General features: G+C 39.5%; 1 protein-coding gene across 1 annotated transcript in view; it reads right to left on the bottom strand.

The window, feature by feature from the left end:
* Nucleotides 1-27,180, bottom strand: part of alk (ALK receptor tyrosine kinase) — a 924,960-nt gene that overhangs the window by 20,598 nt on the left and 877,182 nt on the right. The window contains exons 21-27 of the mRNA XM_061895727.1: nt 24,712-24,802; nt 22,642-22,706; nt 22,442-22,571; nt 19,605-19,702; nt 14,686-14,778; nt 5,820-5,921; nt 3,879-4,013 (exon numbers count right to left, since the gene is read on the bottom strand). Of these exons, the coding sequence (XP_061751711.1) occupies nt 3,879-4,013; nt 5,820-5,921; nt 14,686-14,778; nt 19,605-19,702; nt 22,442-22,571; nt 22,642-22,706; nt 24,712-24,802 (714 nt within the window). The remainder of the gene's footprint in view (nt 1-3,878; nt 4,014-5,819; nt 5,922-14,685; nt 14,779-19,604; nt 19,703-22,441; nt 22,572-22,641; nt 22,707-24,711; nt 24,803-27,180) is intronic.

Raw genomic sequence — 27,180 nt, 5'->3', positions numbered from 1 at the left:
CTAATATGATCCAGTTTAAGAAACTGTTCAAACTTAAATTGTTTAGAAAATAAAAAGAAGAACCCTGATAAACATCTTGAACCCTATTAAAAATTAGATAATCCCATTCATTTTATTAATGAGAAATATATGTATTGTTTATTTATGCATCCATTCATTAATATTTATTTAATTACTCATTTATCTATTTATTTATGTATTCATTTATTTATTTATTCACTGTTGTGTTACAGATTAAGTCCAAAAAAATGTGTTAGTAATTGCTATGAAACGAAAAGGGGTGGAATCAAAAATAAACGGTGCTTCCTTCTACTCCTTTTCGGACATGAGAAACTTAGAAATATGTGATGTACCATATTGCAATTGTATGCATGTTCGAAATAAAAATATCACAATAACCATAACAGTTATCATGTCATTCTAAAATACTAAGGTTCTAAAAATATCAAAGTAGTGAGTAGCAAACATTAGTTTTTGTGTATTTGATTTACAGGAATGGTTTTATTTTTGTGTGCACGTCTGCACACCGAAAATTGAGAAGACCTCTATAAGTTTAGGTATAGTTTGAAGTGTGAGCTAATCTTAGACGAAGAGTTATTATGTTCTCAAGGACGTCAATAATGAGGGCCTGCTCCCATTATTTCTTTCAATTGACTTCTCAGATCAACTTCTCTGACTGCTGACACCACAGTCACAACTTTTCTTTTGACATATATCGCTGAATATTGAATCTTTCATAGTTTTCCATACTAATCGGTTCTACACATTATTCTAATTAGACCTCATTTGATGTGCAAATGACTAAAATGTTTGTCACATTACTTGCAAGAGACACAGTCATGCACTGCAACAAGGTCATTTTCATGTAGAAAGCGCAATCGACCAATATTTTTTTGTGTAAAAGTAAATATCGCTATTGCTGATTAATGCCTTTTAATGCTGATTATAAACACTGATCCTGTCTAGCAGACACTGTACTTGTTTTTAGTCCCCCGGATGACAAGCGACGAACACCCCCCGTGACCCCGAAAGGGACAAGCGGTAGAAAATGGATGGATGGTTAACAAGGGTCTAGAGCAAGGATAATATAACATTTGTACGTGTTTCAGTGTTGCCACATTCAGTACATAACTCTTAAATTACTTGTGTCGATACTAACGGTTGAGTCAATATATAATCAATACTAGAGTGATTGGGTCGATATCCTTACACTGCAAATTAATTGCCACTTGCCAAGATATAAAATTACATTTTGAAAAATGTCCTTGGTTTTAAAAGTTATTTACAGTGAGAAGGGTATTCATATGGCCCAATTTGTCGCAGTTTACCTGACATATGAAACGTGACAAATTTGGAGCGTGCACTATCCCCTTTAGCCACCAGATGGCGGTAGAGTGTTGGATATCTTAAAATGAACTTATTGCTTGCTTCAAACAGGTGACTTCTTCACATAAGTGAAAAACAATGGTGGTCAACCTAGCCAAGATGGTGGCTGTTGATAGAAAGCAGAGCGCAAACTATCTGAGTACAAAAGAGGCTTAAATCTTCCTGCAAAAAGCAGATACGAGCAAAAAATTCCAAGTGTGCAAAGCAATACATCCCTATACTTTATCAAAAAAAGATTTGTCAAGTGATATCAAGGATTATATAAATTATATGAAGGTTGCCTTCTCAGACACATTGAACTATTATGCTCCAGACATCATTCTACACAAGAAAACAGATGACAACTTCAAAAAGCATGGCGGTCGACAACTTCTTTGTGTGCGGCTGGGTCAAGGAAATTGGTATCAAGACTCTCCTGGATAAATATGCATCTTTTTTGCTTGAGTAAGGTTGCATTTCATGATTTAACTTCACGTCTAAAATGCCATATTTGTTGCTGTTACACAAGCTATTTACAAGTGTTTGTGCTGAAAGCTTCATTTATGATTGCTGCCTATGGTAAAAGATTAACTCTTTTAGGTTTGTCTTTTTTTTGTTTATACTCGCCAAGTTGGTGCTTTTCGTAACACTCGTGGCAAACATCCATCCATCCATCCATTTTCTACCGCTTATTCCCTTTGGGGTCACGGGGGGCGCTGGAGCCTATCTCAGCTACAATCGGGCGGAAGGCTGCGTACACCCTGGACAAGTCGCCACCACATTGCGGGGCCAACACAGATAGACAAACAACATTCACACTCACATTCACACACTAAGGCCAATTTAGTTTTTATTGTTGCCAATCAACCTATCCCCAGGTGCATGTCTTTAGATGAGGGAGGAAACCGGAGTACCCGGAGGGAACACACGCAGTCACGGGGAGGACATGCAAACTTCACACAGAAAGATCCCGAGCCCAGGATTGAACCCTGACTACTCAGGACCTTCGTATTGTGAGGCAGACGCACTAACCCCTATGGCACCGTGCTGCCCCGTAGCAAATGTGTGTTTAAAAAGTTAAAAAAATATCAAGATAATACTTACATTGGAAATAACAGCTACAAGTATATCAAACAAAGCTTTAACCAATTGATCACTACAGACCCGTGCGTTCGCGAATCTGCTACTGTGAGCTGCTTTTCTCGTCGTTTCGAAAAATCTTGCACTCTTCCACCCTTTTTCATTACCTCTCGGGGAACTCTGAGGGAACGTTGATCCTTTCCGGGATTTGAACGATTTGTAAAGCCGGAAAACAACACAAGCATCGGGCATTTCTTCTTCGAGAAATGCTAAATGGCGCCTAGTACCCATTGAAAAAAGAGCTAGCTTGACCACCATGCGTTATTAGGCGGGAAGTGAGCTGGACATGATGTCAATAACATCCCAGCAATAGCAATTCCGACTGGGACCACAGGCTCAGCTGCTAAGTATAGTGGTGGTTTCCACCATTTTCAGCAGACTGCATTGCAAAATTATTAACAACCCCTCCGCCTCTCACACAAGCTCCAAACAGAAATGGGGCCACTACTTATTTTTAGTCATTGAATTTACATCATAATCTTAATTTTAGCATTAAAAATTCTAATTTGTCTATTCTAGTTTCTAAATTTTAAAAATGAGGAAAAAAATATTCAAATAAGATATTTTGGTTTTCCCCCACATAGAAAATCTTGTTTAAGGATTTTGCAACATCCCGAGGATGCTTCGTTTAAGAATAGCATGTTGAATGTTTTTTTTTTTTAAATGCCTCTTTACATCTTAAGTGTCCTAATTTCTCCATATACAAATCGTAATTTAAGATGGCTTTTCAAGTAAAATTATCTAACTGCATGGACCAATCAAGATATTTTCACTAGTTTTTAGCATTTTTTCCCCCTAAAATCTAGTCTTTTCATCTTATATATAGTATATATATATATATATATATGACTTTTTCTTCATTTGGCTCTGTTACAGCCTTATTCCATAATGAAAATTCTACACACAATACCTCATAAAGATGATGTAAAAGGGGTTTTTAATTTTTGCAAATTTATTAAAGCAATAGAGACATCCTGGATGAATACCAAAGCTTCTTATCCAACCTGATGGTGTTCGAGAGGTGCTACAAAAAGGAATAGGCGGAACTGCCCAAAGATAGGTGTGCCAAGCTTGTGCCATCGTATTAAAAACACTTGAGGCTGTAATTGCTGCTAAAGGTGCATCAACAAAGTATTGAGCAAAGGCTGTGAATAATTATGTACACATGATTTTTTAGTTTGAATAAATTGCAAAAAAAACAAAACCAGATAAAAATTCACATTCTCATCATGGGGTATTGTGTGTAGAATTGTGAGGACAAAATTAAATTATTTAATTTTGGCATAAGACTACATAACAAAATGTGGAAAAAGTGAATACTTTCCGGATGCACTTTACTTATCTGTGTGTGTGAGTTGTGCATCTGTACATACACAGGCCCAGGGCAGTTTTTGGGTGGGTCCATTCTCCCACCGTTAGTCACAAAGTCCAGCACTTCTTGGTTACTGCGACTTGGATAAGGCATGTAGCCCAGCGAGAAGATCTCCCACAGCAGAACCCCAAAGGACCTTGTTGGAGGGAAAAAGAAAAAAGGGTGAGAAGGAGGTCAATCAAGAGCTCCATCACAGGCTGTAGAGCAGGGGTGTCAAACGTACGACCGGAGGGCCGAATCAGGCCCGCCAACAGATTTTTCCGGCCCGCGGGATGAGTTTGCTAAGTATAAAAATTAACATGAAATTTTTGAATGCAAGAAACAGCTGTTCTAAATGTGCCCACTGGATGTCACAATAGCAGTTCTTTGTAAATGATGCTACATATGTACAAAATAAACAAGGGTTAGTATATCACTCGAGGAAAATGATCAAACTACATAAAAAACATCCTGTAATTTGATTTGTGGCCGTGGGATTAGGTCTCTGCCTTTTGCAGATGATGTGGTCCTGATGGCTTCATCTGGCCGGGATCTTCAGCTCTCACTGGATCAGTTTGCAGCCGAGTATGAAGCGACCGGAATGTGAATCAGCACCTCCAAGTCCGAGTCCATGGTTCTCTCCCGGAAAAGGGTGGAGTGCCATCTCCGGGTTGGGGAGGAGACCCTGCCCCACATGGAGGAGTTCAAGTACCTAGGAGTCTTGTTCACATGTGGGGGAAGAGTGGATCGTGAGATCGACAGGCGGATCGGTGCGGACGTTGTACCGATCTGTTGTGGTGAAGAAGGAGCTGAGCCGGAAAGGAAAGCTCTTAATTTACCGGTCGATCTACGTTCCCATCCTCACCTATGGTCATGAGCTTTGGGTCATGACCGAATGGACAAGATCACGGGTACAAGTGGCCGAAATGAGTTTCCTCCGCCGTGTGGCGGGGCTCTCCCTTAGAGATAGGGTGAGAAGCTCTGTCATCCGGGAGGAGCTCAAAGTAAAGCCGCTGCTTCTCCACATCGAGAGGAGCCAGATGAGGTGGTTCGGGCATCTGGTCAGGATGCCACCCGAACGCCTCCCGAGGGAGGTGTTTAGGTCACGTCCAACCGGTAGGAGGCCGCAGGGAAGATCCAGGACACGTTGGGAAGACTATGTCTCCTGGCTGGCCTGGGAACGCCTCGGGATCCCCCGGGAAGAGCTAGACGAAGTGGCTGGGGAGAGGGAAGTCTGGGCTTCCCTGCTTAGGCTGTTGCCCCCGCGACCAGACCTCGGATAAGCGGAAGGAGATGGATGGATGGATGGATATTGAAAATGAACACCAATGATCTGACTGATGAACATTATCATATAATTAATTCAGAAAATATAAATAACGACAAATGAAGTTAGAATACTATTAACCGCAACATGTAAGTGTAAAAAAACAACAACATTATGATTTGTACAATTCCAGAAAGTGCTTGTTCTATTCTTAAACAAACAAAACAATCTGAAGTTGTCTTTATTTTTAAATTATCGTGCGGGGATTTTTTCCCAGTTCGGGCCACTTGGGAGTAGATTTGTCTCCATTGATTGATTGATTGAAACTTTTATTAGTAGATTGCACGGTTCAATACATATTCCGTACAATTGACCACTAAACGGTAACACCCGAATACGTTTTTCAACTTGTTTAAGTCGGGGTCCACGTTCATCAATTCATTGTAATTCCAATTCCAAGTGGCCCCCGATCTAAAGTGAGTTTGACACCCCTGCTGTAGAGGATAAAAAAGAGCGGATTAAAAAAGACACATGATGAAGAATAAAAAAATCGAAATTAAACATTGGGCTGAGGGTTGGACATGATGAAGGACAAGAGGAAGAAAGTGTGAACGTGAATCACTTGATATGGAGTGATAGTGATGGCACGTTTCACTTCATGGTCCTTAAAGGGAGAGGGATGTAAGAGCGCCTCACCATGTGTCTGTTTTTGATGTGAAGATGCCCTCCATGAAGGCTTCAGGTGGCATCCACTTTACTGGCAACATGGCACGGCCACCTTTCCTGTAATAGCTTGCCCTGTTCGCACGCACACAAAATACACGCACACGCACACAAAATAATGCAACCAGCAGGAGTAGGCATATAACATTAGAATAAAAAGCCTAGCAACAGTTTCAAAAACAGAACATTAAAACAACAATTAATGCCGTGGGCGTATTCGCACTCTGATCCAAATCAAACATCTTAGTAATAAGGACTGGGTGAGAAGTTTCTATCTGCCAGAGAAGGTGGCGGGAATGTTATTAGTTTTTTTTTACACCCTTAGGTCGGCCGGTGTCAGATCCATTTTTAATGCTCACTCACTGTTGGCGTCATTTGAGAAATGATCTAATGTTCACAGTGTGTGGTGGTGGTAGTGGAGTGACAGTGACCGTCACGACTGCTCATGCGACATCTTGTTAATGTCCTTCAGAGTCCTCCAAGAAAAATGGACACATATCAACAAGAGTCAGCTGGAGGGAAAACTAATTTTGACATGGTTTATAGCAGGAGGTTATTTCAACCTCTTCAAAATGATATATATATATATATATATATATATATATATATATATATATATATATATATATATATATATTTATATATATATTTTATATATATATATATGTATTTATATATATATTTTATATATATATTTATACACACATATATATATATTTTTTTATATATATATTTTTTTATATATATATTTTATATATATATTTATACACACATATATATATATATTTTTTATATATATGTGTATATATATATATATCCATTATATTATGATAATGGATATATAACTATATATATAATTGGATATCAAAAGTATGGGAAAAGTTCGGCTTCTATAGTGTTTAATTCAGTGACAACCGCCTCAAAAGTTTTGTAATCAATCATAAATATCAAGCAGCTAAAATGCGCCAAACAAGTGTGGAGAGTGTTTTGCATTGTTTTAAATTGGTGTAGTTTAGAATTTTTTAAGGATGCATGGACATTTTTTAAAATGTCCACAAAGTTCAGTGAACAGGTTGTGTTATGTGTGGCAATGTTTGTTGATATTTTGTGTTTTTTTTTTTTTTTTTTGCACAATGATTAGGGAAGGTTGTTTGCATTGGGTCATATAAGTGATTTGCTGTGCATTCCTCCAACAACCTCCGTAGTTTCGACACCCTGATCTACAAGCTAACAAAGTCTGAGTAGAAAGTTATGCATGAGCTTATTTGCCAAATTTTTCATTCTGAAATGTCATTTTTTGTGTGTATACCAAGTTGGGAATGGTTATGAGCCATTCCGTCAAATCGATTCCAATTTCTGATTTAAACTATGTTAAATGTTTAGCATTTGTTTTCTATGCCCGCTTCCTAAAATTAAACCATAAAACACAATAATATATATATATATATATATATATATTTTTTTTTTACATATTTATGTTACTCCTTATCCTGATTATAATTTATGTTCATTTAAAAAAACACAAAAAAGATAAATTGTGTCCGTCCATCGTCTGTCTTTGCAGTGCAGCACTGATCCTGCAGTTGTGTGTGTCAGTTTGCACATCCTTCTGACTCGTGCTAAATAAAACGCATGTGCTAAATTATTATATTTGCATCTTCTCCTCCCAGTATTCTGAGTGTTTTGAAGATCAGCATGTGTTGTGCATACTAATGAAGATACATATGCAAAATGCATTGCGCGCCTTATTCTGTTCTCTTAACAGACACAATCCACTTTGCACACGTTTAGTAGATCAGCTTTGCGTGTGCTATCAGGTTTGCACATGCAAACCTTTACTAAATCAGGCCTTAAGTGTTTACATAACTTTTGCGGTATTTAAAATATTTAACTTCCGTTATATCTAAGAGAAGATGATCAAAATCTACACCAATCAAAGAGTGAGCCTCCTCTGAGGGTGATCTTTTTTTTCCCAGCAAAAAAATAGTAGTTAATAGTAGTTTAGAGTTAAAAAGTTGCCAAATCTGTGAGCCATTTGGAAAGGTAAACAAAAAAAATGCAGCATCTTCCCAGCCTCCTCTGCTGAAATAAGATGAGGTCTGTAATTACAAAGGGTAAATACCTCGTGGGGGTGTGCAGAGATCATTGTGCCAAAAAAGAGATTAAGGAGAAAAAACAGGAAACAAAACACCCCAAAAGTCTTGGCTGCTCAAATATGCATTAAAGTCATCTTTGACAGCCTAACCTTTAGAGGAAGGAACACTTTGAGATGTTTTGTTTCAAGGGGGGGGAAGAACTGCTCAAAGGTATGTCTTTAAAGAAATTTGCTACAATGGAACAACACCAGCACAGACACACGCACACAGACACACACTTTCCTGCCTTCCACTGCTCAACTTGATGAAACTTAATCACAGTTTGACTACAATGTTGCATAAACCATTAAGCCAGTAACTTTCATTCTCGGCAGAGGTTTGTATCGAGGCCAACGTTTGAACCACTTTGACCTGTCAGCATTACAGTGAAACATAAACTATAATGACAATCTGCAAAAATATATAAAGGCAATCTGTCGTTTGCGTTGGAGACTGACAGCTTTTGGCTGGTGACTGAGCTCTTGTCATGTCAGGTGTTTGAGGACTCATTTGCTCATCTTGTCTTCATTCACTTCCAATGCAGAGACTGATTACGCCGCTTATTGATGCTGACGTTAAATCCTTTGTAAGAAACGCTCACTGTTTTAAATTCAAGTTTATAGTAGTCCTCACTTACTGTAACTTTGAAGCCATTACAGACTTGGTTTTTATGCTGTTCATCTTGTAAGTACATTTCTAGACTAATTGTACCCGTTGAACATCACCTGCATCACAGATGAAAGAAAACAGATACCAATTTGGGTCAAATCTAAACAAACAAAAAGAACAAAGTGCTGCAGATAACGTTCGCATGAGGAAAAAACATTACACTCTCTTATTCCTTTGAAAACACCCAAACACTCTCCTACGTCGGAAAGGACAAAACCATTAAGCTCTTAAAAGGTTTTTAATGAATTATGTTCCTACGTAGTGGGTTGACAAAAGCACTAAAGTCTTTTTTTAAGTATGAACAACTGTTACCTATTTTTTTGTGAGAAACCCTTCTTTTAAAAACCTTGTCAAAAATGTGCTGCAACGGGCCATAGTCATTCAGAGAAGATAGAGATGTATCATATACAAAGAATGATATCGTAAATTCTGGACTCTAAGCCGCTACTCTTTTCCTACTCTTTGAACCCTGCGGCTTATTAAACGGTGCAGCTAATTTATGTATTTTTCTTCGCTAACAACCATAATGCTAATTATTTTCATAAAACACAAGCAAAGACACTGAAAAGGTGTGCTATTGTTTGTGGTTTGGTGCCATCTTTTGGACGTGTTGGCTCACTGCAGATGCTGTGGGGTGAATGTCTACAGTATTTCTTTCTATTTAGAGCTTTTCAACCCGAAGTGCGTTCCGTCTTCTAGTAATCCATAGTGTTTCTACTCGTAGAGATTCCTCATTCGTCATTCAAAGCAACATTTTTAAGTTTTAAAATAACTAAAACAATTCATACTTACTAAAACGTCCCATGTGTGATGTCTGGATAGGAGTGTTTTCATTTATATTTGCACTTGTTATTATATTGTAAACAAGCTAACGTCGTTAGCATTAGCTAATATGCTAACACATTTACGAGTGTCTGTGTTTGCATTCTGTTTGTATTGTTCCAGTTTCGCAAATTCAACAACACGCCACGTGGACTTATTGAGTCTGTTTAGCTATATATCCCTATACATACAATATATATATATATATATATCCATCCATCCATCCATTTTCTACCGCTTATTCCCTTTCGGGGTCGCGGGGGGCGCTGGCGCCTATCTCAGCTACAATCGGGCGGAAGGCGGGGTACACCCTGGACAAGTCGCCACCTCATCGCAGGGCCAACACAGATAGACAGACAACATTCACACACTAGGGCCAATTTAGTGTTGCCAATCAACCTATCCCCAGGTGCATGTCTTTGGAAGTATATATATCTGTTGCGGGTCATCATATATATTGGGGTTGCAAATATTGAATCACACTGTTGCTGTGTGTTATTCAAAGTTGAGAAATGTTCATGATTTTAGCATTGAAACCAACCTCTGCAGTACTGGCTTGATTGTCACTTGTTGGTTTGTTAGCAGGCAGGATTAAAAAAAATACAAAGCTCATTAGTGGAGGTATATTCAATGTGTGAAGCAAATACCCATGAGAATATTGCAAAATTATTTTTTATGTAGCAAATCACAATGTTGGCCCCTCAAGAATGCAGATAGTCATGTCCCCTTAACCCTTAATGAACTTCAGTCAAAATGATGAATCCTTAATCAATTTCAAGATGTCCACATTATTAAACAGATGGCTGATTAAAAACAGAAACTATCCCTTTTTAATTTATCTTTTTTATTTAATTTAATTAAATGTTTTTATTTCATTTTTAAAAATGTACATTTCTAAATGCCTTTTTGATTATAAAAAACTCCCAAATAAAAAAAGAAAAAAACAAAACCCATCCCAGTTCATACATTTTTCTGTACCACGAGGGAGCTGAAGCCTATCCCAGCAGACCTCGGACGAGAGGAAGCCAAATTCTGAAAGCATAGTGAACATATCTTCACGATAGAAGTTGTTGACGAGACCACAATGTGTTCTTTAGTTCTTTTGTTTACATCACCACTGTGCTCGCAAGCGTGTAAGGGAAGGAGACGAGCATGTATGAGTGCGCCTGTGGCTCTCCTCTCGGAATATAAAAAGCTGACATTAAGCTCCATCCCCTCCCTCGCCGTGACGCCCTTAAAAGGACTTGCATGTCCCCTGTCACACAAATAGGGGCCGTGTCGTGACGCAAATACAAGCTGCAGACAGCGAAGCGTAAGTTACCCTGCCCTTCCTCTGCACATAAAAAGCAAGATAAGGCTAGTCTGAGCACAAGCGCTGTGGGCTGCAATATAAAACCAAAATCTTAGTGAGGCACCTGGAAAACTGACATCAGCAATTAAATCAAGCGCTCCTAATGTGGCGCCCTGGGGGGAATTGTACAACAACCTTAAGCGGATGTGACTTCAAAACCCTCCCTGTCCTAGTCTAAGGCCTGGCATAGAGTGCTGGGGCGACATAGCAGCATGTTGTGCCACATTCCCCCTGCTTCAGTCTTTTACCAGATGAAAGCCTCAGACCATAGCCCTGCTGAGTGGGGCGCTCATGGCAGCATGACTGTGCTAAACCTAATGTTGGGGCTAAGATTAATGAGAGGCTGGTTGCGCTGTAGATTGGCAAAGATCAAAAGAAGGAGTTAAAAGCGTCCTCTAAATTGCGCTATAACATCAACTGGGCTTAATGAGCCTCAGGGACAGTGCAATAGTTCAATGCACTTAAAGAATGTCAAACTCAAGGCCCGCGGGACATATCAATTAATGTGGCCCGCCACGTCAATTAATGTGGCCCTCTACGCCTTTTAAAGTGGCCCTCAATGCCAGTGGTCCTCAACCTTTTTTCAGTGATGTACCCCATGTAAACATTTTTTAAATTTAAGTACCCCCTAGTCCAGGGGTCGGGAACCTTTTTGGCTGAGAGAGCCAAGAATCCAAATATTTTGAAATATATTTCTGCAAGAGCCATGTAATATTTTTTTCGACACTGAACACAACTAAACGCGTGCATTTTTAAGTGAGACCAATTATCTACATTATAATACGTCTCTTATTCTTTGTAATAACATTGTTATTCTGAAGCTAACTGTGGAGGGGGCGTGGTATGCGGGCCTGCAGCGAAGCGGGATGTGCCAGGACCGGCCTCGAAATCAGCGACAGGTGCGTGATGGCCCACCTGGGCCTTGTTATCTAATCACCTGTCGCCCTGTTATAAGCAGCAGCCAGGAGGAGAGACAGGGTTGGGGCTGGAGCCAGAGTGCGAGCGAGAACGAAAGAGAAAAAGACAATTGCTGGAAAGCAACGGTGAGACTTATTGAAAAATAAAAAATATTGCAACCCTGAAACAGGCTCTCATGTCGGTGCTTGGTGGTCTGAAGAACCCCCGGGAGGGCAAGCCCTAAACTAACCAATAATAAAGAAATCACTTCTTACCCTTAATGCAACTTCTTGAACAAGTGCGGTAGAAAAAGGATGGATGGATTCTAATGCATTAGCATGTTTTATATTTTGAACGTTATTTTTAACACTTTGATTACAAGTGGAATTATTCATTACTTATTGTGTTAAGCAGTGTCAGCTCAGATTTATCCGAGAGCCAGATGCAGTCATCAAAAGAGCCACATCTGGCTCACGGGCCATAGGCTCCCTACCCCTGCCCTAGTCAGAGCAAAGCATTTTTGGTTGAAAAAAGAGATAAAGAAGTAAAATACAGCACTATGTCATCAGTTTCTGATTTATTAAATTGTATAACAGTGCAAAATATTGCTCATTTGTAGTGGTCTTTCTCGAACTATTTGGGAAAAAAAGATATAAAAATAACTAAAAACTTGTTGAAAAATAAACAAGTGATTCAATTATAAATAAAGATTTCTACACATAGAAGTAATCATCAACTTAAAGTGCCCTCTTTGGGGATTGTAATAGAGATCCATCTGGATTCATGAACTTAATACTAAACATTTAAGTTTTGTTTGAAAACTTGGGAGACAAATATTTGTTCAGCATAATCCTAAAAAACACAACAGTGCTCCTGTTTTATAGAGGAACTTGGACCACTATAAACAGAGTGGCAGATAATTGCACTGACATTTTAACCTTGCTAGCAAACATAGATCACTTGGGTCCAAACTTGTGGTTTACATAACTGAGGCGTTCCTCAAGGCACCCCTTTAAGTACCCTCCTTTTTGGCAGTTATACCTTTTTTTTCTAATGTGAGTTATGCAACTAAGTTGTTGTTGTAACCTTGTTTACTTCAGAAGCAATCAGAAATCATTTGTTCCACTTCTTTAGTTAGTGGTGTCCCTCAAGGTTCCATTTTTGCAGCAGGTTCTTAAAAACACTACAATGCTGTCCTAAAGGTAGTCTCTGACTAGCTTTTTTGCAGAATGTCCTTAAAAACAGCAGAGCGCTCCTCCATCCATCCATCAATTTTCTATCGCTTGTCCCTTTTTAGGGTAATGGGGGGTCGCTGCATTCGGGCAGTAATCAGGGTACACCCTGGACAAGTCGCCACCTCATCGCAGGGCCAACACAGATAGACAGACAACATTCACACTCACATTCACACACTAGGGCCAATTTAGTGTTGCCAATCAACCTATCCCCAGGTGCATGTCTTTGGAGGTGGGAGGAAGCTGGAGTACCCGGAGGGAACCCACGCGGTCACGGGGAGAACAGGCTAACTCCACACAGAAAGATCCTGAGCCCGAGATTGAACTCAGGACTACTCAGGACTTTCGTATTGTGAGGCAAATGCACTAGCCTCTCTACCACCGTGCTGCCCGGAGCGCTCCTGACATGATAAATAGATTAAAATCAATTGTTTATGTAGAGGATGTTGGTTATGGTAATATACAAAATAAGGAAAGGGAGAAATCTGGCCCCTGGTCCTTAGCTTCTGGAAATGTGGGCCCCAGAACAATATAGTTGCACAGCCCTTTTGCATGGTCAACATCTACGGTCCGTAATACCATCAAAAGGTTCAGAGAATCTGGAAAAATCACTAAACATAAGCGATGATATAATGGACTTTCATTCCCTCAAGCGGTACTGCATCAAAAACCGACATCAGGAACCCTTCAGAAAACCACTGTAAGTAACTACAGTTTGTCGCTACATCTGTAAGTGCAAGTTAAAACTACTATGTGCAAGTTAAAACTACTATGCAAAGCCAAAGCCATTTATCAACGACACCCAGAAACGCCGCCGGCTTCTCTGGGCCCGAGATCAGCTAAGATGGACTGATGCAAAGTGGAAAAGTGGTTTGTGGTCTGACGAGTCCACATTTCACGATGAACGTCGTGTCCTCTGGACCAAAGAAGAAAAGAACCATCAGGAATGTTCTAGGTGCAAAGTTGAAAAGCCAGCATCTGTGATGGTATGGGGGTGTATTAGTGCCCAGGGCATGGGTAACTTACACATCTGTGAAGGCACCATTAATGCTGACAGGTACATACAGCTTTTGGAGCAACATATGTTGCCATCCAAGCAACATTATCATGGACGCCCTTGCTTATTTCAGCAAGACAATACCAAGTCACGTGTTACAACAGCGTGGCTTCATAGTAAAAGAGTGCGGGTACTAGACTGACCTGCCTGTAGTCCAGACCTGTCTCCCATTGAAAATGTGTGGCGCATTATGAAGCCTAATATACCACAACGGAGACCCCGGACTGTTGAACAACTTAAGTTGTACATAAAACAAGAATGGGAAATAATTCCACCTGAAAATCTTCAAAAATATGTCTTCTCAGTTCCCAAACGTTTATTGAGTGTTGTTAAAAGAAAAGGTGATGTAACACAGTGGTGAACATGCCCTTTCCCAACTACTTTGGCACGTGTTGCAGCCATGAAATACTAAGTTAATTATTATTTGAAAAAAAAAAAAGTTTATGAGTTTGAACATCAAATATCTTGTCTTTGTAGTGCATTCAACTGAATATGGGTTGAAAAGGATTTGCAAATCATTGTATTCCGTTTAAATTTACATCTAACACAATTTCCCAACTCATATGGAAACGGGGTTTGTACAACCAATTACCATTTATAGCACTATTAAAAGAGCAAATCTAATAATTTTACAATACTGTAAGTTAAGGTTAAATCTGGGGTCAAATCTTACCTGTAAATGTCGCGAGCCATCCCAAAATCCCCAATCTTGGCCACGCGGCCTTCTCCTTTGCACGTCAACAGGCAATTACGAGCCGCAATGTCTCTGAATAATGAGAAAACAAACACACACGCACACGCACACACGCACGCACGCACAAACACACACAATGTTACAACAAGTAATTCTTCCACAGCTTTATGCAAATATATCACACATGTTCATGTCTTCAATACATGGAACACACAGAAAGATGCTCTTGTTCTGGATCTGACGTTCAGTGTAACTAACAAGTTGCCATCGGCGTCACCGGTGAAACGCAATGCTCCCTGCAGTGCTTTTTATGACTCCACACACCAGCACCAGAGAAAAGAATGAAATGTTATGCAGCATATGCAGCAAGAGTGGGTTGGATGAGAAAATACATAAAAGTGTTATTTGCACTGCATTGGAGAGAATACTTTATTGCATACTGTCTTTTATATTTCTGTGTTTGGCGAGGCGGGGTAAGGCAAACAGAGCTCTCACTGGATTCTTACATATCCTGCTTCGTGTCGTTAGCAGACATCTTCCCATCAGGCGAGACAAGTGGGCACCAGGGCTGATAAATGACCAACATCCAAATAGGAGCTTGTGACTGTGCGACAGTTAAATCATGACATCCGGGCAGAGCTTGAAAACCCGCAACCAGTAAGTGTATACTGCAGACAGCCATCCTCTGATTTAAGTAGATGTGAAATGACACAATGGGGATATAGTAATAGTTTAGACGGATTTTAACTGAGGGGCTTTTTTTTAATATATTTTTTTTTACAACATGGACAACAGTGTTGCCCCACTTCATCGTGCCAGAGGAGTTTGTAATGATACAATCTTTGTATTGAATAATTTAGTATCGACTCAAATCAACATGTCTGGGGCATCTGCTTACTTTTTATCATGTCTCAGGGGCTGCTTATAGTCAGCATGGATGGAATTTGGAGCAAAATATTTGAATGATTATGTATTTACCAAACCATTTAAAACAGCAACACACATCCCAGGGCATAACACAAAATCATCATTACTAACAGCACGCACGCACACACGCACACACACACACACACACACGCACACGCACACGCACACGCACACACACACGCACACACACACACACACACACACACACACACACACACACACACACACACGCACACACACACACACACACACACACACACACACACACAGACACACACACTGGTTATCATTTGGATTTGGTACCAAGTTTTTGATCATCACTTGTGGGGACCACCTTTTCTACAGGTTGTGGAGGCATACAAAAATCATGAGGTAAAATGGCCACTGCCTAGTTAGCTCATACATCTAAATCTCTGGATTAATGACGCAATGTGCTGATCATTCTTACTGGGGACCCTTGGGAAAAAGAGTTAATATGGTTCATGGGGACCAAATTTAAATAATTTTGCATTATTCACACAAATTTGTACGTGACTACTGAGAAGATCCCTTATCTGCTTATTGTTTTAATAGTGTCTTAGTGACATTGCAAAGATTGTTAAGACATACCTCGAGGTCGGATGGCTGCGGTGAACACGCGCGTCTCAGAGAGAAGCCGAGGAGCCAAGCTCACAGCTGCCTTTTTTGACAGCTGCTGCAGGACGCCGAATAATTCAATGATGTCTCCGGTAAGATATATATCACTATTTTCCCATCCAAAAACATGCTGGTTGACGTAGAGAAAACATGTTCGCTTGACCGCTCTGCTTCACAACAAACAAAGAAACACCGGCTGTGTCTCGGTGCTAAAGACAGCTGCAATCCACCGCTTTCCACCAACAGCATTCTTCTTTATAGTCTCCATTGTTAAATGAACAAATTGCAAAAGATTCAGCAACACACATGCCCAGAATACTGTGTAATTATGCGATTAAAGCAGACGACTTTTAGCCGCTAGTGGTGCAGCGCTAATATTTCCTGACAGTCCGTGACGTTTTCAACAAGAAACTCCCGGGAAATTTAAAATTGCAATTTAGTAAACTAAATAGGCCGTATTGGCATGTGTTGCAATGTTAATATTTCATCATTGATATATAAACTATCAGACTGCGTGGTCGGTAGTAGTGGGTTTCAGTAGGCCTTTAAAAAAAAAAAAGGTAAAATTACATTAAATTAAATTAAAGGTTACACTTTAGGGGACCTGTTTTTTTGTCCCCATACCGTCAGAGGTCCCCTAAAGGTGACCGTGTAAACAGAGCGATGTCCCCATTAAGTCAGCATTGCCAGAACACACACACACACACACACACACACACACACACACACACACACACACACACACACACACACACACACACACACACACACACACACACACAAGCACGCTAGTGTAGACAAATCCAAGTGCCCTAGTCCTTGTTAAACGGCTTGGAAAAAGCCATGCTAATAACTTGGTTCTGCTTGTAGGCAAGGACACGCCTTGGAATGCAGCAGGAATTTTGACCAACTGCAAGCGGATGCCTTCAGGGAAGGACACAGTGCTGTTGCGCATGCAGCAGCGATGAGCGGACTGCTACTTGTTAAAACATTGTTAATAGGCCTCATACTGTATGTGGACTTTACTCACAGTAAAGTCAATTGGACTCAAAGGCCCAGTTTTAAGAACAGTCTTTGTTATTGCTAATAAAGTATTGTTGTTGGACTATTTAGAGAGCGTGGGCTGCAGTGAACTGCACATTAATGCCCTCAGCACAGTTCTCCATTGATGTGATTACAATTTATATTGTGTTCCTAATGCCTACTATGAGGAAAACACAGATTTCACATACAGAGCAGGGTTCTCAAACACATTTTTCCTGCATGGGGTCTCTGGAGGTATAGAGTCTGGTTGGGTTGCATCAAGTAATCCCTTCACTGTTACATTCCAACCACGTGACTAAATGTGTTAGCTATTATATGCCACCACCAGCTGTTTTAGCGATCCTGAGCCACTTAGTCATTATGTAGGACATTGAATGTAAAAAATGTCAAATTTAGGGGGACAGGGGAGGGACATTAGCCGCTAGCTTTCGAGCTAAGACACATTAGTGGATGGCTGTGCTGCTATTTACATCTTTTCTTGTCTTCAGTAAGGTAAGCTAACGGAGCATGTGCATAAATCATGCCCCATGCCCCGCCTCCTGGCCTTCCTTCTGGTCCAGAACGCGTCTGTCCGCCCGCTGTCGGCCCGTCGGCTGCGTCTCTCCAGAGTTTTGTATTCAACAAATACTTTTCATAAAAACAATGACAGAACCACATAAAATGTGTGTTATTGTTTGTGCTATGGTGCCATCTTTTGAACAAGTCCACTCACTGCAGGCGTTGCTGGTATAAAATGTATTTCCTGCTTCGTCCTTGCAACTGGAATTACAACCTTTCAAAGCAGTTGTTTGAAATGATTCTCCTTCATCGCACCAAGCAAGGTTTTAAGTTTTATAATATAACTGCAATTCATACTTACTAAAAACCGTTCCATGTGTGATGTCTGTAGGAGTGCTTTCATGCATATTTGCTATCGTAATGTAATCCAGCTAGCGTCGTTAGTATTAGCGAATATGCTAACACGTTTACAAGTGTCTGTGTGTGAGTTATTAACTTACAATGGCATTATTTTCCTATTTGTTTCAGTTTCGTAAATTCACCAAAGATCAACGTGGAGTTATCAAGTCTGTTTAGCTGATTGGAAAGCTAGATTCTGCAGCCAGTGGGTCCATCACGATGACTTGTGTTTTGTTTGATCAGCTGTTTTACTGTCGTATGACAGGCACTGTTTGGTAACAATTAAGGTATGTGAAGTGAAGTGAATTACATTTATATAGCGCTTTTTCTCTAGTGACTCAAAGCGCTTTACATAGTGAAGCCCAATATCTAAGTTACATTTAAACCAATGTGGGTGGCACTGGGAGCAGGGAAGTAAAGTGTCTTGCCCAAGGACACAACGGCAGTGACTAGGATGGCTGAAGTGGGAATCGAACTTGGAACCCTTAAGTTGCCGGCACGGCCACTCTACCAACCAAGCTATGCCGCCCCCATGTAAATAAACATATACAAAATGTTTTGTACCCATATAAATCTGCGGCCTGATACATGTAAAAATGTTTATTTATTTTAAAATTTGGTGCACTCTATAGTCCGCAAAATACAGTAGCTGATTTTTATTGATTGTAGTATGAACCGAAGTTCATACTATAAATGCTGTAATCAGCCACAAGGGCACCGTGACGGAGCATTTCAATACTTGTAGACAAATGTATAGACGTGTAGAAGGTCAGCAGGTAATGGAGAAGACTAAGCCATTAGTTGGATTGATGGAGTTTTATTGTTCTATGTTGGTTTAATAGTTCTCATTTGTCAATGGCTAATACCTGACCAGAGAGAAAGATGCACTTCAATTGTCTTGATGTGATTGTGGGAAGAAATCTGACCTTTTCCCACATTGAGTTATCTTTGACCTTCCCCATGAGTGTCCATAAAGGTGTTTTTTAGGCTTAAAAGGAAGCTCTTAAAAGCACCGGGTTACATTTCATTGTTTTTCAAGCTGACTCTTGGAGGATGTAAAAGGGATATATTGTATGTGTCTTCTATATAAGCCATAAAATGAGGCAACAACCTCACTGTTCTGATGATAAATTCCTCACTTGTCCTTTCAGCTGGAATGTAAGAGGCAAAATGCGTCCTTATGTTACATTTGAACAAAAGGAGTCCCAATAAATTCCTTGTTTATGCAATCTGTATACATTTGCATTGCATATTAACAATACACGCATACTTGAATTGTTTTTTTCCCTATCTGCCGGGAATGTTATTCAAATAATTCATCCCTAACAACTGTGCTGCATTTGTCTATGAATACTTTGTGTTCTCTTTTGCAAAATGATAAACTTGATCGGTACCTGTGGATAAATTGGTTCTCTTCCAGATACTGGCAGCCTTTAGCGATGTCTCTCGCTACATTCAGGAGGTCAACCATGGACAGGCTGGAAGGCTGATCCTGACAAAGATTCAGAAATGGTAATTAATACAAATACTAGTGTATTAAAACAAAAGGATGTCTCAATCAAACTGCTTAATTAAAATCAATACATCGATAACAATACACTGTATACAAATCTAGGGCCGCTCATAATTAAATTGGGTTGTTGAGCAGACTTTTATTTTAAAGTCACCCATTAAAATGTTTTTATTTATTTATTTATACTTTATTAATTTCTGTGAAATATTTTTTATACTTTAACGAAACTTTAATTTGAAGTACATCCTGTCCTAAAACTACCCATCCATCCATTTTCTACCGCTTATTCCCTTTGGGGTCACGGGGGGCGCTGGAACCTATCTCAGCTACAACCGGGCTGAAGGCTGTGTACACCCTGGAGAAGTCGCCACCTCATAGCAGGGACAACACAGATAGACAAGATTCACACTCACATTCACACACTAGGGCCAATTTAGTGTTGCCATTCAACCTATCCCCAGGTGCATGTCTTTGGAAGTGGGAGGAAGCCGGAGTACCCGGAGGGAACCCACGCAGTCACGGGGAGAACATGCAAACTCCACACAGAAAGATCCCGAGCCCGGGATTGAACCCAGGACAACTCAGGACCTTCGTATTGTGAGGCAGACGCACTAACCCCTCTTTCACCGTGCTGCCCGTACTAAAACTAACTAGTGGTAAATAAATCGGTCATTAATTTATTTATGTGTGCAAAATAACAAATGTAACATAACACACATTTGCATATCTCCCAAACATATCACCAGGTGGCATTTGATCCCAGGATAACTGTTATTAACTCAGCACTAACGCCATTGGGATCAATGCGATCTATTTGGGGAAATTTGCTATTATACTGTTATCAGTAACTGAGCAGGAAGGGGCGAGGAATCAGTTTGTGGTCAAGTTTCATCTGAAGCACCCTGTAATTCATTAATTGACATTTTACATGTGCTTATTCACACAAAACGGGCCCTGTGCACGGCGCGTGATTAGCGTATATGGAGGGGTGGCCTTGCACAAATGTTTCTATAGGCAGACTGCCACAAATACATTTGTTGGTTTTATATTGTGTAGTTATATTTATATGATGCTTTTATTTATTTTTTATTATCATTTTTTGTCTGCATTGTGTATTTATAATTATATGCTTTTACTTGTAATTGTATTGAGTTGTGGACCCCAGGAAGACTAGTGGGTTGTTGTGGCAACCAGCTAATGGCGATCCTTAATAAAAATATAATCAAATTTCAATTAAATTTGGGGCCACCGGTTACTTTTGAACACTTTATGATGAGACTGTCAGTGCATACAGCATGAATAGTTAAAACTCCACACGTTTCACACTCATAAGCGCCTGGTCTGCCAGAGAATAAGAAGATGTGGGATCAGTGTTGGAAATTAAAGTAGATACTATTTTGTTTTTAAAAAGCCACTAACAGTGGATTTAGCGACCATTTTATGGTTCTGTTGGAGGTTTGGAGGGTTCTTTAATGTTCTCACCGAACATTTCTTTGTTTCTATCAGTTATTTCTTCAGTTAAAGCACATGATTTTGACAAAAGCTCTGATTGTGTCTGCATGAAGCCAAACTTTTTCATATTGTTCTAATGTATGGTGCAACTTTTGTGTGAAATTAGACCTGAATAGAGCCGCTCATTCACAGCACACCTTATAACCTGGTGCGCCCTGTGGTGCAAAAATACTGTAAGTTTGTTTCTCAAAATCATGCAGCCCTTATCTACAACCCCCCTGCAACACAATACCACAGATAGATTGCAGTTCTGAGAGAAACACCTTACAATGCAGTGCAATATTTTATCATAACATGGTCACTACTGTCTAGTTTCTCTTGTTATATTCTTATTTTAGCGTTATATTTGTATTCTCATTGTTGCTTTTTATTTTTTATTCTTATTGAAATATTTTTCCATTTTGTTTCCAATTATACCCCCATTATTTACTTTTTACATTTTAAAATCGATCTAAATTCTGTACACTGCTGCTGGAATTTTAATTTTCCTGAGGGAACTCTCCTGAAATAAATCAATAAAGTTCTATCCATCTATCTATCTATCTATCTATCTATCTATCTATCTATCTATCTATCTATCTATCTATCTATCTATCTATCTATCTATCTATCTATCTATCTATCTATCTATGTATGTATGTATGTCAGTGACGGAGATTCCTCCAATTTTTTTTTGTGTGCAATTTTCCAATATTGTAGAAAAAGGTACTTTGTGCTTGGATGAGTTTGGTGTAGAAGAAGGTTCAGTTCTTTAGGATGACTTAGAACAGAAATACCAACATCAGTGGCCTCTGACGTCAAATGTGTTTGTTAAAGTTAAAGTACCAAATGTGTCCTCTGCATTTGACCCATCCCCTTGATCACCTCCTGGGAAGTGAGGGGAGCAGTGGGCAGCAGAGGTGCCATGCCCGGGAATCATTTATGGTGATTTAACCCCCAATTTCAACCCTTGATGCTGAGTGCCAAACAGGGAGGCAATGGGTCCCACTTTTTTTTATTGTCTTTGGTAGGACTCGGCCGGGGTTTGACCTCACAACCTACCATTCTCAGGGCGGACACTCTAACCACTAGGCCACCGAGTAAGCCTTTTGTTTTCATAAATGGACACATTTTCACAGACACATATTGTACACACGTTCTGCTTCACTCCATTCCTGAATCTGTGTCTGTGCAGCATAAAACCAGACAAGCTCACAAATGCCTCACCAGTCGAGGTCTCATCTCCCTCAGGAAGCTCTTCAGGTCTCCTCCAGTCATCAGCTCTAGCAGTATGAACCTGGGCATAGCGTGCAAGCTGACCCCCACACAGCGTACAATGTTCTGGTGGCTGAACTTACTACAGAAAAACAAGGAAAAACATTGGTTAAGTCGACTTTTTTATGGAAAATGAACTATACGCGTCTTACCTGATGATTAGAGCCTCCATAAGAAAGTCCAATTCATCTTGTTCTGAGCAAACCTCGGGAAGAGTCTATATTTTAGATGAGAAATAAATTCTACATTATGTACATGTCTTTCAAAACTTCTAACTGAAAAAGAGCAATCAAATTAGCCAACTTCTAAATCAGTGATTCTCAAACTGTAGTATGTGTACCACAAGTGGCACGAGGGCTCCATCTAGTGTAGACAAAGACACACTTGATTAAAGGACCGTATTTGTTTAGACTATAAGGGACACTTAAAATAGCTCGGTTGGTAAAGTGGCCGTGCTAGCAACTTGAGGGTTGCAGGTTCGATTCCCGCTTCCAGCATCCTAGTCACTGCCGTTGTGTCCTTGGGCAAGGCACTTTACCCACCTGCTCCCAGTGCCACCCACACTGGTTTAAATGTAACTTAGATATTGGGTTTCACTATGTAAAGCACTTTGAGTCACTAGAGAAAAGCGCTATATAAATATAATTCACTTCACTTCACTTTTAATTTCTCAAAAATCGACAGTGCGCCTTATAACCAGGTGCACCTAATAAAAGGAATAGTTCTGGTTGTGCTTACTAACCTTAAAGCTATTTTATTTGGTACATGATGTCATGATAAGTGTGTCCAGTAGATGGCAGTCACACATAAGAGATACGTGTACACTGCAATATGACGCCAGTAAACAACACCAACACTTTAAATGTTCTCTTGAGGATATAGATAACCACACACGGCGCTTAAAAGTATGTCAACATGTTTTAGTACGACTTTGCTAAGCTTTGAAGACGCACCGCTTGATGGATCGTGGGAGCATTACGGCTACCGTAGTCAGACGTACTGTGCTTCAACATACGGGTATTACTATGGTATGTGTATAACCACAAAATGGCACCTATTAGCAGACATATTATCAGGCATTTTGTTTGGCAATATTATGCAAAACCAATTTTTGTTACCTTCTTGTACCTGCTGGTGTGTATTTGTGATCTGCATAAGTCCTGAAAAAAATTGCGCTTTTCTGCCATTGAAGACCGTGGAGATGCTGTAGTCGATAAGCTTAGTCTTTTTGTCTTCGTGTTATGTGGCATTTATCCTCCGCTGTTGCAATTTGTAATATAAAGTAGCGTAATGTTCTAACTTATGTATGTCACTAAATTCGCTAAGGAAGCACTAAATACTACCAGTCTGGTGGGTTTACATAATTCACCCACGAAACTTTAGCTATTAGAGAGTTCCGGTCGGATGGATTTTCAGAGGACACATTTCCGGCGCTGTTGTTGCATTAGTGAGCCACGGATGAGGACATGCCGCTCCGTTATTGATTCAAATAAAGTCTGAATGAAATTAAAACAGTTAGCTCCATCTTTGGACACTTCTTCCATTACCGTCCTTGCACGCTACACTGCTACAACAAAGATGACGGGGAGAAGACGCTGCCGAAGGTGAGCCACGTAAATAATACCACCCAAAAAACGGCGCATCGTGAAGAGACTGTCAGAAAGCGACTTGAAGATGATCTGCAAAACATAATCCATGCAACATTTTGACCAAAGAACCACAATTACATGTTATGTAGACCACAAGGAAGAGTTTTAGAAAAAAATCATGCGCCTTGTAATCCTTTTGTATGAAAATAGACCTGAATGGAGGCGCTCATCGGCAGTCTGCTTTATAATCCGGTGTGCACTTATGTCTGGAAAATACAGTACAGTATTATATTTTCCTATATTTAACACAGTGTTACTGTTCAAACTGTGTGTAATGTTACAGTGGCCAAAAACATTAAATCTACTTGTTAAAAAAAACATGCCGCCTTGTTTTTAATGAATACTTAGGCCCACTCAATACTGTATTTTAATGCTGGTCATTAAAACGGTACATGGAGAGACAAACTTTTTTTGAGGTGGTACTCGGTGAGTACCACCTCTGATCTAATGTAACATTTCCTAATCTATCATGAGAGGGTCAAAGAAGCCATTTCCGTTTTATTTAATCCAACACCTATTTCAAACTCCAACCTTTTAGGAAGCAGTTCTAGTTTTATAGAGAAGATACATCACCTTTACTGCCACATGAAGTGGACTTGGTTCTCCTGGTATCCCGACAGCCAGACCTTCATACACTTCACCGAACGCACCATGACCCAGACCCCTAAGGACAGGTGTGCATCAAATAATTATCTTGACATCCACATACCTTTATTGTCAGACATTATTCCTAATAAACCACACATAGAGGGTGTACTTAGATACAAAAGTATTAAGTATGTTTTGATGACATAAATCATATCAATAATATATTTGACCATACACTAGTTATAGCTACGTTGTGTATGCATCAGGCATGATAGTAAATATAACTAGATTGTCGCTTATAATGTTGGCAGTCAACAACACCCTGAAGTTTGGAGCTCAAAAACAGGCTTCTTATCAGATTGTAGGTACAGTGGTATCTCAAATTAAGAGTGGTATGAGAAAAGAGCAGTCCCTTGACTAACTGAAAGCAAAAATTTAAGCTACAAGCATCCCGGCATTTGTTGGCGTAGCTAACGTTACAGCGAACCCCATAAGATGTGCCCAAAACATCTGGTCTGACTCGCTGGCATTAGGTTATCGCAAGAGAATGATACAACTTTTTTTTTTCTTCCAACCATTAGGGTGAAGAAAGTGAGTGTGAATAACAGTGCTGAGAAGAAGTGGATGATATTCCATCCATCCATTTTCTACCGCTTATTCCCTTTGGGGTCACGGGGGGCGCTGGTGCCTATCTCAGCTACACCCTGGACGATATTCATCGAATTAAAAAAAGAAGTCATTAGATACTGAAGCAGAATGAGTCTAACGTCAGCCAAGAATGTTAAAATAATAACCAAACGGCAGACATTTCTCCATGAAAATATGAAAAAGCTGCTGATGGTGTGTTTGACAGTGAAGCAGCTGGAAGGAGATATCGTAAAAGTGCACTCAGTCATGATTATTACATTACTTTATAAAACGACTGCAGTTGTCAGTAGTACATTCTATTGTGTTGTTTTTCATACAATTTGTATTACCCAAATGTTAGTTTTTCTTTTTAAAAGGCATGTCATGTGTTAACATTGTGCTATATTTAAAGGGGCCAAGCAACAAATAAAATGATTTCAATCATGTTCAAAGAGAGACGCTGATTTCTAACGTGTTTTGAGTAGAGTCCTGCCACAGAATCAGTTGATCATCCATTGTCATGTCTTTCATAATGATTGTGAAAGATAAGCAACATTTTTAAAAAAGTGCAGTTCCTCCTAAAGGTGTTGAAAAAAATGTTTTTTATTGACCAGACCATCCAACTAAGACCGTGTTTCTTCCGTGTGTAAACTAGGAGGATGTCAAAGAAGGAAGGGACACGCGGTCACACACAGCTTTCAAGACTGATCACTTCCACATCAATCACTTGTCCATTTGTTTATTGCGTTTTTTATTAGAGAACGGTATTATTAGCAGATTAAAACTGTATTTACGTGCTTTATTTGAAAAATCATAGGACACAAAATCTAAGAAATTGCTATGTTCCGATTTTTGTTCCCTTACTGCAGTGGTTCTCAAATGGGGGTACGGTTACCCCTGGGGGTACTTGAAGGTATGCCAAGGGGTACGTGAACTTTTTTTTAAAATATTCTAAAAATAGCAACAATTCAAAAATCCTTTATGAATATATGTGTTGAATAATACTTAAACAAAATATGAATGTAAGTTCATAAACTGTGGAAAAAGAAATAGAACAATGCAATATTCAGTGTTGACAGCTACATTTTTTGTGGATAAATATTAATGCTAAAGATTTCTTTTTTTGTGAAGAAATGTTAAGAATGAAGTTCATGAATGCAGATGGATCTCTAATACCATACCCCAAGAGGGCACTTTAAGTTGATGATTACTTCTATGTGTAGAAATCTTTATTTATATTTCAATCACTTGTTTATTTTTCAATACATTTTTAGTTATTTTTATATATTTTTTTCCAAATAGTTCAAGAAAGACCACTACAAATGAGCAATATTTTGCACTGTTATAACATTTAATAAATCAGAAACTGATGACATAGTGCTGCATTTTACTTCTTTATCTCTTTTTTTCAACCAAAAATGCTTTACTCTGATTAGGGGGTACTTGAATTAAAAAAATGTTCACAGGGGGTACATCACTGAAAAAAGGTTGAGGACCACTGTCTTACTGTACCAAACATGAACCAAACTACAGCCTTAATATGCACAGAACTGTGGGGATGACATGACGTTCATGACATTCCGGCAGGTAAGGTATTTATTTATAGTCCCAAAACCTTTGTTAGATTGATGCTCAAAATCTATATTTAGACCAGGGGTGTCCAAAGTATAGCCCGCAGCTTTTTTTTTTATTAACACATTCTACAGAGAAAATAAACACATCCTAAATTAAAAAAACTAAACAAAAAACGGAGAAAAAATGCAACCGGTCCAAATCCTCAAGGTTCTGGGTGTTAGTTTGACTTGTGTACCATTTTTATTTTGCAAC

This window comes from Nerophis ophidion, linkage group LG03 (assembly GCF_033978795.1).
Source record: "Nerophis ophidion isolate RoL-2023_Sa linkage group LG03, RoL_Noph_v1.0, whole genome shotgun sequence".
NCBI lineage: Eukaryota > Metazoa > Chordata > Actinopteri > Syngnathiformes > Syngnathidae > Nerophis > Nerophis ophidion.
Note: the sequence above shows the minus strand (reverse complement) of the source record. Positions and strands in the feature narration are given on the sequence as shown.